The sequence below is a fragment of the Cucurbita maxima genome, unplaced genomic scaffold (genome assembly GCF_002738345.1).
Source record: "Cucurbita maxima cultivar Rimu unplaced genomic scaffold, Cmax_1.0 Cma_Scf00005, whole genome shotgun sequence".
Taxonomy (NCBI): domain Eukaryota; kingdom Viridiplantae; phylum Streptophyta; class Magnoliopsida; order Cucurbitales; family Cucurbitaceae; genus Cucurbita; species Cucurbita maxima.
Genome location: NW_019272021.1, coordinates 5954945 through 5966704, shown reverse-complemented (window position 1 = coordinate 5966704; position 11760 = coordinate 5954945). Strand labels below are relative to the sequence as shown.

The 11760-nt window shown below is 34.2% G+C and overlaps 3 protein-coding genes across 4 annotated transcripts in view; 2 read left to right on the top strand and 1 right to left on the bottom strand.

Moving 5' to 3' along the window:
- Positions 1–2489: 2489 nt before the first annotated feature.
- LOC111479815 (protein LITTLE ZIPPER 1-like) lies at positions 2490–3519 on the top strand. The gene is made up of 2 exons (XM_023124682.1): positions 2490–2878; positions 2966–3519. Exons 1-2 carry the CDS (start codon positions 2790–2792, stop codon positions 3198–3200), a joined length of 324 nt encoding a protein of 107 aa, XP_022980450.1. The 5' UTR covers positions 2490–2789; the 3' UTR covers positions 3201–3519.
- A 1239-nt stretch (positions 3520–4758) lies between these two features.
- LOC111479730 (4-hydroxy-tetrahydrodipicolinate synthase, chloroplastic-like) lies at positions 4759–7718 on the bottom strand. Its single transcript, XM_023124562.1, has 3 exons — positions 7342–7718; positions 6662–6751; positions 4759–5978 (listed from the first exon to the last, which is right to left on the bottom strand). The coding sequence occupies exons 1-3, from the start codon at positions 7425–7427 to the stop codon at positions 5051–5053; spliced, it is 1104 nt and encodes a 367-aa protein (XP_022980330.1). The 5' UTR covers positions 7428–7718; the 3' UTR covers positions 4759–5050.
- Positions 7719–8286: 568 nt separating this feature from the next.
- The window catches only part of LOC111479661 (kinesin-like protein KIN-UB), a 10904-nt gene continuing 7430 nt past the window's right edge, over positions 8287–11760 (top strand). Inside the window, exons 1-6 of one of the 2 annotated variants that reach the window (XM_023124451.1) lie at positions 8287–8909; positions 9369–9469; positions 10019–10141; positions 10351–10536; positions 10710–10931; positions 11069–11219. In XM_023124451.1, the coding sequence (XP_022980219.1) occupies positions 8735–8909; positions 9369–9469; positions 10019–10141; positions 10351–10536; positions 10710–10931; positions 11069–11219 (958 nt within the window). In that variant the 5' untranslated portion in view covers positions 8287–8734. The remainder of the gene's footprint in view (positions 8910–9368; positions 9470–10018; positions 10142–10350; positions 10537–10709; positions 10932–11068; positions 11220–11760) is intronic. The other variant, XM_023124450.1, reaches the window with a different exon arrangement.

The window sequence follows — 11760 nt, the reverse complement described above, 5'->3', positions numbered from 1 at the left end:
ATAAGTACGTATGTGTGTCGATGTAATGTGATATATTTTATTTTGTTATTTAACGAAGCGTGGTTTTGTACTCGATTGCGTCTAGAAAATGGACAAAACGTGGACCTAATTATATTGACTCGACACTTACTTCTTTTTCTTCTTCTCAAATAAATAATTCGAGTAAATTAATTTAAATTTCTATTTCAAATTTATTTTAAAATTGATTATATATCACTTTTAATATGTACGTAAAAGACTTCTTTATAGAAAGTAACAAAAGAAAATAGAGAAAATATAGGATAATTAAATAGAAAATAGTTTTTTTTTTTTCATTAGATTTGAGCGATTTTATTAGATTTGAGAAAATAGGATTTGGAGTGGATAATATCAATAAAGTAATATAATATCTAAATTAATTTAATCATAAAAAATAAATTAAACTCTATAATTTAAATGATTAAATGTGATAGGGTTTGACAAAGCTCCCACGTGCCAGTTTTGCCAACGCGACGAAATTACTGAAAATTAAAATAAAATAAAATAAAATAAAAGTGTCTGCTTTTCAAAAACATCCTTTCTCTCTTCCTCTTTTATCTTTCTCACACCCTCCCTATAACAATTATAAGTTTTTCTTTTTTTTTTAATCAACAAATAACATTTTAATACCTCTATCTAAAATTTATTAATTCTAATTTTATTTATTTCAATATAAATTTGGTAATTCATTAATATACAATCTCAAATTAATATAATTATGAGAATTAAAATATATTTTCGAAACCTTACGTGTTAATTTGAGCAAAGTAAATTAATTAAAATATATACTTTCGACATGTTACATGTTGAACACTACATGGTTGGTCTAATGGACATTTGGACATGTTAAAACAATAATAATAATATAAAAAAATAAGGTTAAAATCCATTCGGGTTTTAAAATGGTGATTGGTATCTTTATTCACTAAACTATGCCCAAATTGACATAATGGTATTACACTGGAATAGAAGAGGGGTACATGAATGAATCGAGACCTCATTCGAATGAGAGTGATTTTAAGGATAGGATGATTGAAAAAGACTTAAAAGAATTGAAAGTTACTTACTCGTACCAACAAGGTGCACCGTTCTTTTCGGTGGCTCAATCATAGAACTACATAGCTAAGTGTCATTTGTTGGAAGGATTCGTGTTGATTTGTGGGGATGGTGTTTACTCTTAGAAGCGAGGAGTAAGTAACGTGACTATGTCACAGGGGAATATTAGGGGCATTAGTGCCGAATCTGGATTTCGAATCTTGGATATAAGTTGTTACCGATGGTCACTTACTTAGACCGTTGTTATCGGGAAAAAATAGTCAAAATGTGCATAATTAATTGGACAAAATACTCGAGAATATAAAAAATAAAATAAAAAAAGTGGAAAATTGGTAATAAAATAAGAATGGCTTGAAGAAACACTATACTTATAAAGGAAAAGCTTGAAGTGTAAGAATAAAAGGATGAGTTGTTTGCTGAAAGATAAAACATTCTCAAAACCAGAGTTGAAAAATAATAATAATAATAAAACAATAATGAAAAGAAAGAAGAAGTTTTGGGTATGAATGGTGGAGGGTAAAGGGAGGCAGCGGCTGGGTTTGGTACTTTGAACGCACACAAATTATATTCAAACATTTAATTTCAAGCCAAACAATTCCAACTTCATCATTGCCCTAAGTTTGATTGTTCCGCACGGCTATGTTACGTATCTATGCATATATTAACATTATTATATATACATTTTTTTTTTACCATATGCTTTTTTATTTTACCATATGGTTCTTATAAACTTCTCTTTTTTTCAAAAACTTTATTATATCTTACACGAAATTTCCTCCTCCCCTCATCCTTTAAATTCAATTTAAAAAAATTTAATAATTATTTAACATTTATTATTATTATTTTTTTACGTTTTGTATATGAATTGAAACATTTGTTTATTTATATCTTATAGATCACATTCTTCGGTTGTTTCGAAAATACTAGTATTTTTAAAAAATGTTGGAAGATATTAACGAAGCTTTTGAGTATTTAGTAGTCATTTGAAGACCGAAGTCTTTAAAAATGTGTTCAATTTATGCTTAATAAGTCTGATTTTTTTTTTAAAATAATGAATCATATAGACATAAAATTACAAAATTAAAATTTTTTTTTAGAGAGGAGAAATATTTTTTAATCGCAAGATAATATAGGATGGGAGACAGAGATTATATTTCCCCTCCATTCCCACCACCCCTCATTTTGTAAGGCACGGAACATAGTAAAATAAATATTAAATTATAAATTTAATTTATAAATTTTAAAATATTTAATATATATTTTTTAATTTAATAATTATTATGACATAAAAGTTAAATTTTATATGTAATAAATTAAATTTATAAATTAAGAAATATCAATTACTTTAATGGAAGTTACAAAATGTGACGAATAAAGCATTTAATTGGAGCAAATGAACCGAACTGAATCCTAATTGTTGCCTACGGCTTTAGGTTTTTTTAGACTTTTTTTTTTTTTTTCCCAAAAAAATAAATAAATAAATAAATCTCATTTTCTCACAGTGATCGTCTTCTAATTCTGCATTGTTCGTCATCTACTTGCTGCCCCTTTGCCATCATGAGTCTTACTGTAATCATTGCTATGGAAAGCCTCTCTTTCTCTCTCTTCTGCCATTTCCCTTTTTGTTCGTCTCTCTTCTATTTATACTTCCAATCTCCTTCTCCGCCATTGCTAACCAATTCTCTGAATTCGACCTTCACAGCAGCAGCCGAAATATGTGCGATTCTTCTCGATTGAACCTCACTCGTTCGTTTTTAGATTCTCGCCATCGCCGCCGGCCGATTCGAGTTTACAGGCTTTTGAGGTGATTGATTTTTTTGTTCTTGCTTTTCCGATTTGATTCTTCGGTTTCTCTGATTTTGTATTTACAGAGTTTGTGTTTTGTTTTCAGGAGGATGAGATTCAAGAAGGAAGAGGCGAATACGGCGGGCGTTAAGGTAGAGATGGAGATCAAGAATTTGAAACTGTACATGGAGAATCAGAGCATTATTGAGGAGAACGAGAGGCTGAGGAAGAAAGCGTTTCTTCTTCACAAAGAGAATCAGGTTTTGTTATCTCAACTCCAGAATTTCTCCAAGCAAAAACCACAGCCTGGCTCCAATTTGAGCGCCTGGCTCGAAAATTAAAAATCGTCTGTAACAAAGAATCAAGTAGAGGATCTCTCAACCTTTGATCACTTTCTTGCTTCCGATTTCTTTCTTTCTTTCTTTCTTTTTTCCTACGATTCCTTGGTATGTAATCTGTTATTTTGACAATAAGTTAGGTTTAGATCTTGAGGGGAGGGGAATAAGGGTAAAATTCAGTTATTAGGGGATAGATTTTAAGAACATAGTGATGTTATGAAGTATCATGAAGCAAAACTCTGTAGTCTGTACTGTAAAATTCGATCTATCGAAATTCTCCATTGATGAACCTTTGTTTATGTGATCAAACTCCATTGAAGAAGCTTGGTTGGTGCTTTGTTCAAGAACGCGTTGTGACTCTCTCGCTCCTTAAAATTTTTAAAAAATATTCTCTCGAATCGATTTATATATTTTAATTATATTGGTAAGAGGATAGGATTAAGAAATAATGTTATGACAAGTTACTCGAATCAAAGTTGATAGTAATTTCAATTAAAAAAATATATTTTCTTCATTTTCTGACAATATATTATAGTAATTTCTTCAAATTATTTTTCTATTTTCTACCTCACTAAAAAAAAAAAAAAAGGCTAATTTAAAAAACCTGCGTGGTTTCCTCTAGTTTAATTATTATTAAATTAAAAATTAAAAAAAAAAAAAAAGTTCATAAAACGTCTTGCTCGAATAATGAATATATTTTTTTAATAATTTTTTTATCTTAAAACTTTCAATTTTGAGTGGTTTAATTTCTGTAAATTTATCGTCTAATCTTAATTAAAAGCTAACATAAAAAAAATCTTCTTTGCTTAAATTCATTAATTTCAATAAAATAAAGTTTTCTCAAAAATAAATTTGACCCAATTTAAAATGTGTATTTACTCATATTTTGTAATTCAAGAGAAATTTTTTTAAATAATATTTTAAGGAAGAACTTGTTAGCGGGTTAAAATTGCAAGGTTATCCAAAATTTGAATTTAGAATTAAAATTAATAAAATACAAATTTGGGAGTTAAAATTATTTTATTTTATTTTTCCTATAAACTTTCCAACCTAAAATACCAAATTGAAATTAAGTCTAAATCAATAATTATTTACAAACCCATCACATCATTAAAAAAAAATCTAGTTCAAATATTGATTAAAAAAATACCCAATATTCAATTTCATTAAATTGAGATAAATGCTATAATTTTATCCTAAAATTAAAAAAAGTATTGCAAATTTACTTTTGGGTTGGTTTTTGTTCCAATTAAGGTTGAAAAAGTGTTCGTCTAATGAATAGTAATAAAACAAATATTTGATTTAAATAACCAAACAAAATTCAGACCTTTATTAAACATTATTTAAAGTTCCAGTAGATAAACACAAACTTAAAAAAAAAGTGGGTTTTTCCATTAAAAAAAAACAATAATGAAATAGTTATAAAACAGTCAATAAAGTGGGAGGAGAATAAGAACAATAAATACAATTTTCTACTTGAAAATATTAAAATTAAAAACCCCCCTTTAATATATTCTCAATGTACTTATAGAGACGAGAATATAATCAACAAACAAGAACGTAACGTAAGGGGGAAACCTTTAATATAATTTTTAAAAATTTGGAATTAGATATCTCAACAGAATGAGGCCCCAACCAACAGGCACCCATTTAGACGCCAAGAAACGAGTTGAAGACTTGGGTTTCACGTCCATTAATTCATATTTTATTATTACTACAAATTCAACACCACAAAACTCATAACAGCCTGCCTTGCTACAGAGAACCAACAAGAAATCTTAAGATTAAGGGCATGAGGAATAGAGTACAGACCTGAAAAATCTGAAGCAGCAAGGCAGCAAGGAACCGTGCTACTAATACCGACTAACCAAAATGAAATCGTCGTCATCAAGAACTTGTACGTCTTTTTCACCGACGAAGTTTTCCCGCCCAATTTGCTTGACTAATTTCACAAACTCCTCCCTCTTTGCTTTTGGAAGAGGTATGTATGGTAACCTAAACACAGGCCTCACGACCCCGAGTTGAGCAAGCGCCGTGTTGAGGCCTATTGGATTGGGTTCGAAGAACAACCAGTCCATCAAAGGCATCAGTTTTGCATTTAGGGGAGGGTTATTCCCTCCAAACATGAGCTCTCTCATTAAACCGGGCACCAAGTTGCTTGTAACAGAAATAACTCCAGTTGCTCCATGATTCCACCTGGCATCGTGACACTGATCGTCGTTTCCACTCCAGACCACAATTCCTTGGTTCGAGTACTGCTCGACACGATTGTTTCCAACGCACTCCTTCACACCAGCCAGATTGGGACTTTGAGCAACAGTTTGAATGACATGTGGGGGGATATCTTGACCAGTTCGAGGTGGTACGTTATATATAATAGTTGGGCCCATAGAAAGCACACAATTGAAGTGTGAGATCATTCCCTCGATGGAAGTTTTGCCATAATAAGGATTTATATGAAGGGCAGCGTGCATTCCAACAGCAAATCCCTGCTCCGAAGCATGAATTGCTTCTCTTGTAGAGTTACTTCCAGTGTTGCCTATGACCTTGATTGATCCACCAAAACAGTTGACAGTGTGACCAATAAGCATTATGTGCTCATCCCAGCTCATCAACTGACCTTCACCAGTCGTACCACCCACAATCACAGCTTCAGCTCCATTTTCAATCTGCCGATTCACCAAGGCATCATATGCTTCAAGATCAAATCTACCATCCGGAAGATAAGGTGTTTTAATGGCAGTTACAAGTCTGAGAGATTTGATATCATCTGCTGATGTCCTGCAAATAAGAGCTGGAGAAATTGAGCCAGTCTATGATTGTTATGAGCTGAAATAAACAGACAGCAATGACTAATAGGGAATACTTTATGACCCAGCGGATACACCAGCACAGTTTCATAATCATAAATATTGTAGAACCAAAAAAACATTCAGACACTGATTACATAAGTCGATCACAATGTTAATTACTAGTAACGTGTAACAGCAGTTGTTGAGTTCAGAATGTTTACTATAGAGTTCACACCATATCAAAATTACCGGCCAGTATCTCCCAAAAAAAATTTGGGGTGGGGGGTGTGAGCAAGTTGGTCGTTTAATTCTTCCTCGGACCGTGATGGTGAATGAAGAACAGTCAATTATTACATTGTGTCTAATCAGTGAGAGAAAGCATGCGGGGGAAAAAAAAAAAAAATGCTCACATCTTTTGTTATCTTATATCCACCAACTGAGAAAACTTGAGCTCTGTGATAAGAAAAATGATTTTAACAGAACAACTATTATTATGAACTGAAGTAAACAGACAGCAATGACTAATATCCTAAACGCTACATAATGCAAACAGCCAACATGAAAAATGCAATTACAAATCCTATTTACAGACATTGACCAGTTCACTAAGAGGCAAGAGGCCTTCCCAACTTAACCTCCATAAGAACGAATTCAAAAAATTACATAGCTCACCTGTTCTTGACTTCCAAACTGCGCATTGGGAGGTGTGCGTTGGGTAGGATGGCAGCCTGTGGAGATCTCCATAAGGCAGTCCTCTTGCGTCTGACAGTAATGAAGGAAGTAACATTGGTAAGTACATAATTTGACAAGTAGTGTTCAGACAGCCCTCCATTTCAGATTGAAGCATTCATTCACGGTGAACCCAATTGATATTCTACGTTACATTTCATTTACACTTCAGGAAACAATTAATCTATAGAACAAAATAGGAAGAACCTAACGTTCGTCGGCAGTATCATTGGCGACATGACTTTAAGCTTATTTCCTTTCGTTTTCTTACATACTTGAAGTGATAAAAAACGAACAAGCAGACAGAATATACATGGAATTATATGTATTGCTAGTATGTTTGTAACGAAAAATTGCAGGGAGATGCGAAATAGAAGTAATTCGATTAAGAAGTAGAAACACACAGCCACGACTGGTTGCAATAATCATCGATGGAGCAACTTTGGTCAAAGTCAGCTGGATGCTTAATGACCAGCATCAATCAGTACGAATAAATTATTCATTTCTTAAAATAAAATAATATGTCGAGGCAGCTACTAAAATGACGTATGCGAATGCATTTCAAGTAAATCCAAAAACCTTAAATCGTTGTTTAATAATTCAACTGAAAGTGGTATGTATACCTCCTGCAGCTGTCGTTGTAACTGGGACGCGGAAACTGAAGAGCATGTTCCTGCAAGCACGCGCCAAAGCCTTGAACACTGGTCATCTGGAACACCCAACCGATAACAAGACTTTCGCAGATGATGAACCTTCTTCACTGACCAACAAGCTACTGGAATCGTTTCCGGAAAAGGAAAACCGCCGAGGAGGATATGTGGCAGGGCGCAGAAGTTTACAGAATGATGATGGCGATGTTTGCAATTGCTGCGGTGGTCATCGTTGTGGTCGAAATAGTTCCGGTGAGCAGCCGGAGAAGTGCATGTGATGTGACTGGCTTTGAATGGAGAAATGCTTTTGATTGGAGCGGATGAGGATTTCAATGGAGGGAAGTGGAAATGGCTGATCATGGCTAAAGCTAGGGTTTGGACAGCGAAATTGTTGGATGGGCTTTTGATTGTGGGTAAGTGGAAATTGGGCTCGCGCGAGAGCAAAGCCCAATAACGATATATTGGAATGGGCCGAGATCGGCCCAAACGTTTAAAGGAAAATTAGTTTGGTTTTTCCTTATTATAATATCAAAATATATATTATTTTATTGATCCATATATTTGTGGTTTGACCTAATTGATTAGGTCATTCTCGATCAATTATGACGAAAATAATTATCGAGAATTTACACGAACATTCGTTAAATAGTTAGAAGATTTTCTAATTTAATTAACTGTCATGTGTTTGATCGCTCTCGAAAAAAATTAATTATTAGATCGATATTAATAAATTATTTAAATAATTTATTTTTTATTATTCACTTGGTTTATTATCATGATTAGTACCTTTTACGGTCGCCTGTTTCTTTAGCACGTATTTTAATCCCTTTTTTTTTTAATTTTTTTATTTTTATTATAAATAATTTATTTATAAACACTGAAATTACTTTTGGTTTTTGCCGCGAAATCTGCATCTTTTTTCCCTTTGAAGATAATTCCATTTTCTTTTAATTTCTAGAAATACTCGTCACGAAGGCACTGTGAAAACCGTCGGCGATATTTAAGAGTGGTCGGCGACGTGGGGGCGTTTTGGCCGCCGCGCAGTTTTCTCCGACGGGTGTTTTCACGTCGTGGTCGATTTATTTTCTCTTGGTTTTCTTCTTCGTTGGACCTACCGATCTGCGACCATCTCTGTCTCCTCTTCACTTATTTGGGCTCCACTCCTTTTCTCCATCATTTCGCAGTGTAATCAAGCTAGCCAGCCAGCAAGCACAAGCAAACGCTTTATATTTGTCCCATAACTTCTGGTTTTTTCACTCGCTTTCACTGCTTGCTTGTACCGAGCAGCTTCAGAAAGCTAACGAGGACCAGACGCCTTTGAATCCTTGATCGACGGTGATTTTTCTGCTGCCTATATTCGGATTGTATGGCTTTGAATGGTGCTTATAGGAATGGCGGCTCTCATAGAGGATCCTTCAAGGTGGATCGGCCGTCGCATGCTGCTTCTAACCTCAGGAGTTCGTCGTTCAAGGCTAGGCCACCTATTCGTCGGTCTACCTCTGCGTCTTTTGGCTCCAATTCAAATAAGTATGGGGATGGAGGTACGTGACAATGTATCCTTCTTTTGAAATTATGACTTGCTAAATCAAATGGACATAGAGCTGATTTATTTTGCTTGTTTTCGTAGTTATTATTTTTGTTTTCTGGTAAAGTGTCCTGTAATTGCCATCTAGAGTTGCTTTGACTTCAGCATTTTCTTCAGAGCAGTTTGATCTTCGAATTTCGCTTCCTCAAATAAGTGGTCTATTTATCAGATTCATCTGTGCGACTGTGGTTTTAAGCATCATAGTTCAATAAATTGAATTGGTGTAATTCCAATGTTGGTGCATTCAGTACTTCAGGATTAATTAGGAGGAGGGTTCTTGGAAACTGGACCTCGAATTTTTAGTGTTTTGCTTGATGGGAATTATTTTTGCATTTTTCTCTCCCTCTTTTCTATATGTAGCGTGCAATGACCGAGCCTTGCTTATTTTCGTCCATGTTGTATATGATTTGGTCAGTGCCAGGAAGAGTTCGTGTGGCTGTTAGATTACGACCCCGAAATGCAGAAGAGCAAGTGGCAGATGCAGATTTTGCTGATTGTGTGGAACTGCAGCCAGAGGTTAATATATTTTATTTCATTCTCAGCTCATCTTGGGTAGGATAATAGAGCAAATATTACTGCCATGAGATCAGCAAAAACATGTTGCTTGTGTGTTCACTTGAAGTAATTACAGTCTCGTGATAATGGAAGACAACAAAGATTCAGTTGCTATTAGTAGTACATTTGAGAATAACTAGATTACTTCGGAATAAAAATTTTCCTCTGGGCCAACGGCAGTTTATTAAAATTGAAGTCTGAAATAAAGGTACGTGGTTTGTTGATGATACCTACTTAGGAGTTGTGTATTCAAACATTTGGATGAGCTCAATAAGAAAAACCCTTAATTTCTTCGGGTCTGGGCCATGGGACGGGTGAAATGTTTTCTAGGATTAGTGGGGCTGGGGCCCCGATACCTAGTTATCAAAAATAAAAAAAAAAGAGATTAAATATGATGGAAACAAAAGACATAGGACATCAGCTTCCCGTTATTAGTGGCCAAATCTGAATGAACTCTTTCTTTTCATATTATAGGATTTGACATTGACCTTATTTATTACTTCATGGCAGCTTAAAAGATTGAAACTTCGAAAGAACAATTGGGATTCTGACACATATGAATTTGATGAGGTGCTTACTGAATCTGCATCACAGAAGCGTGTGTATGAAGTAGTTGCAAAGCCGGTAGTGGAGGTGTGTATGCTTGCAATATTCTTTAGTTTTAAAGTTGTTGAGAACCAGATACATGTCATACCAAAAAGCAGTAGTTTTTATATTCTTCTGATCCGACTGTATCATGCTCTATGACTCACACTAGCATGCATTTTTACACTCCTGCATGAACTTCTATTTTATTTCACTTTCTTCTTCTTCTGATGGTGATGACCTGCTTCATTTTTTAGAGTGTTCTAGAAGGTTATAATGGGACCGTGATGGCTTATGGCCAGACTGGTACGGGGAAGACATTTACGCTTGGACGATTAGGGGATGAAGATATGTCTGATCGTGGCATTATGGTCCGTGCTATGGAGGATATTTTAGCTGATGTATCTCATGAAGCAGATTCAGTTTCAGTCTCTTACTTGCAGGTGTTAATTCACAGGACAAAATAGTAAATGTATTATTTGTTTATGCTGTTTCACACTATATATCTTCTGGATTTTTATTTCCTTCATAATTTGTTGAAGCTCCAAATTTTTAATTGAAGTCTTTTGGTTCTTCGCAAGCAACTTACTCATATTTTTGGGCTTCTGTTGTTTAGCTTTATATGGAGACTCTGCAAGACTTGCTTGATCCAGCAAATGATAATATCCCATTTGTGGAAGATCCTAAAACAGGTGATGTTTCCGTACCTGGAGCAACTGTTGTGGAAATCAGGAACCAAAGCAGTTTTCTAGAGATACTACGTCTTGGAGAGGCCCATCGTTTTGCTGCCAATACAAAGTTGAATACCGAGTCTTCTCGTAGCCATGCAATTCTGATGGTGAATAATCAGTTTCATACTGTCTATATATCCTTGTGTGACTCTGATTTAATATTTCATGATTTACAATTTATTTATCAGGAAGGAGACTTTTGTTGGATCTTGATAATTCAAATTATATCAACGCTGTAGTGCAGGTACAGGTTAAAAGATCTGTTGTAAGGGAAGAGGTTCTTTCAGGTGAAGAGGGTGAACCTTCGGAGTTAGGTAGACCTTTCAGGCCACTTATTCGAAAGAGCAAGCTGGTTGTAGTGGATTTGGCAGGATCAGAGCGCATTCACAAGTCAGGTATGTTCCCTCTCTAGCGACTGTAATAGATTTGTACTTGTCCTCTGAAATCTAGTATGAATTTACTTTTGATGGCTGAGATGTTGCCTTAATAATCTTCCGTTAGCAGCGTGGTTGAAATAAATATCAGGTTTGCTGTTGTTTATTATGATATTTTATTTTATTTTGTATGAATTTACTTATTGTTGTTTGCTAGTTTTATTCTAAATCAAGAGACATATTTCTTTGATTTGTAAAACTATTCCTATGGGATTTTTACATAAAAAAGCCTCAGAGTTGGAATTAATTAAAATGAACAACAGTTGCAAATAGAGCTAGGAATACTTTCTACTCTCGCTTAACACATTTTCCTTATTTGATTTCTTTCTAACGATAGTCCACACAACAGTATCTTTAAGAGCCTTGATCCTTAACGATTAAGAAATTTCTACTTACAGGTTGTCGGTTCAAACTTGATCCACATATTTGTTATGTGATATTCTCCAAAAAAAAAAAAAAAAAAAAAAAAAAAAAAAAAAAAAAAAAAAAAAAAAAATCCAAA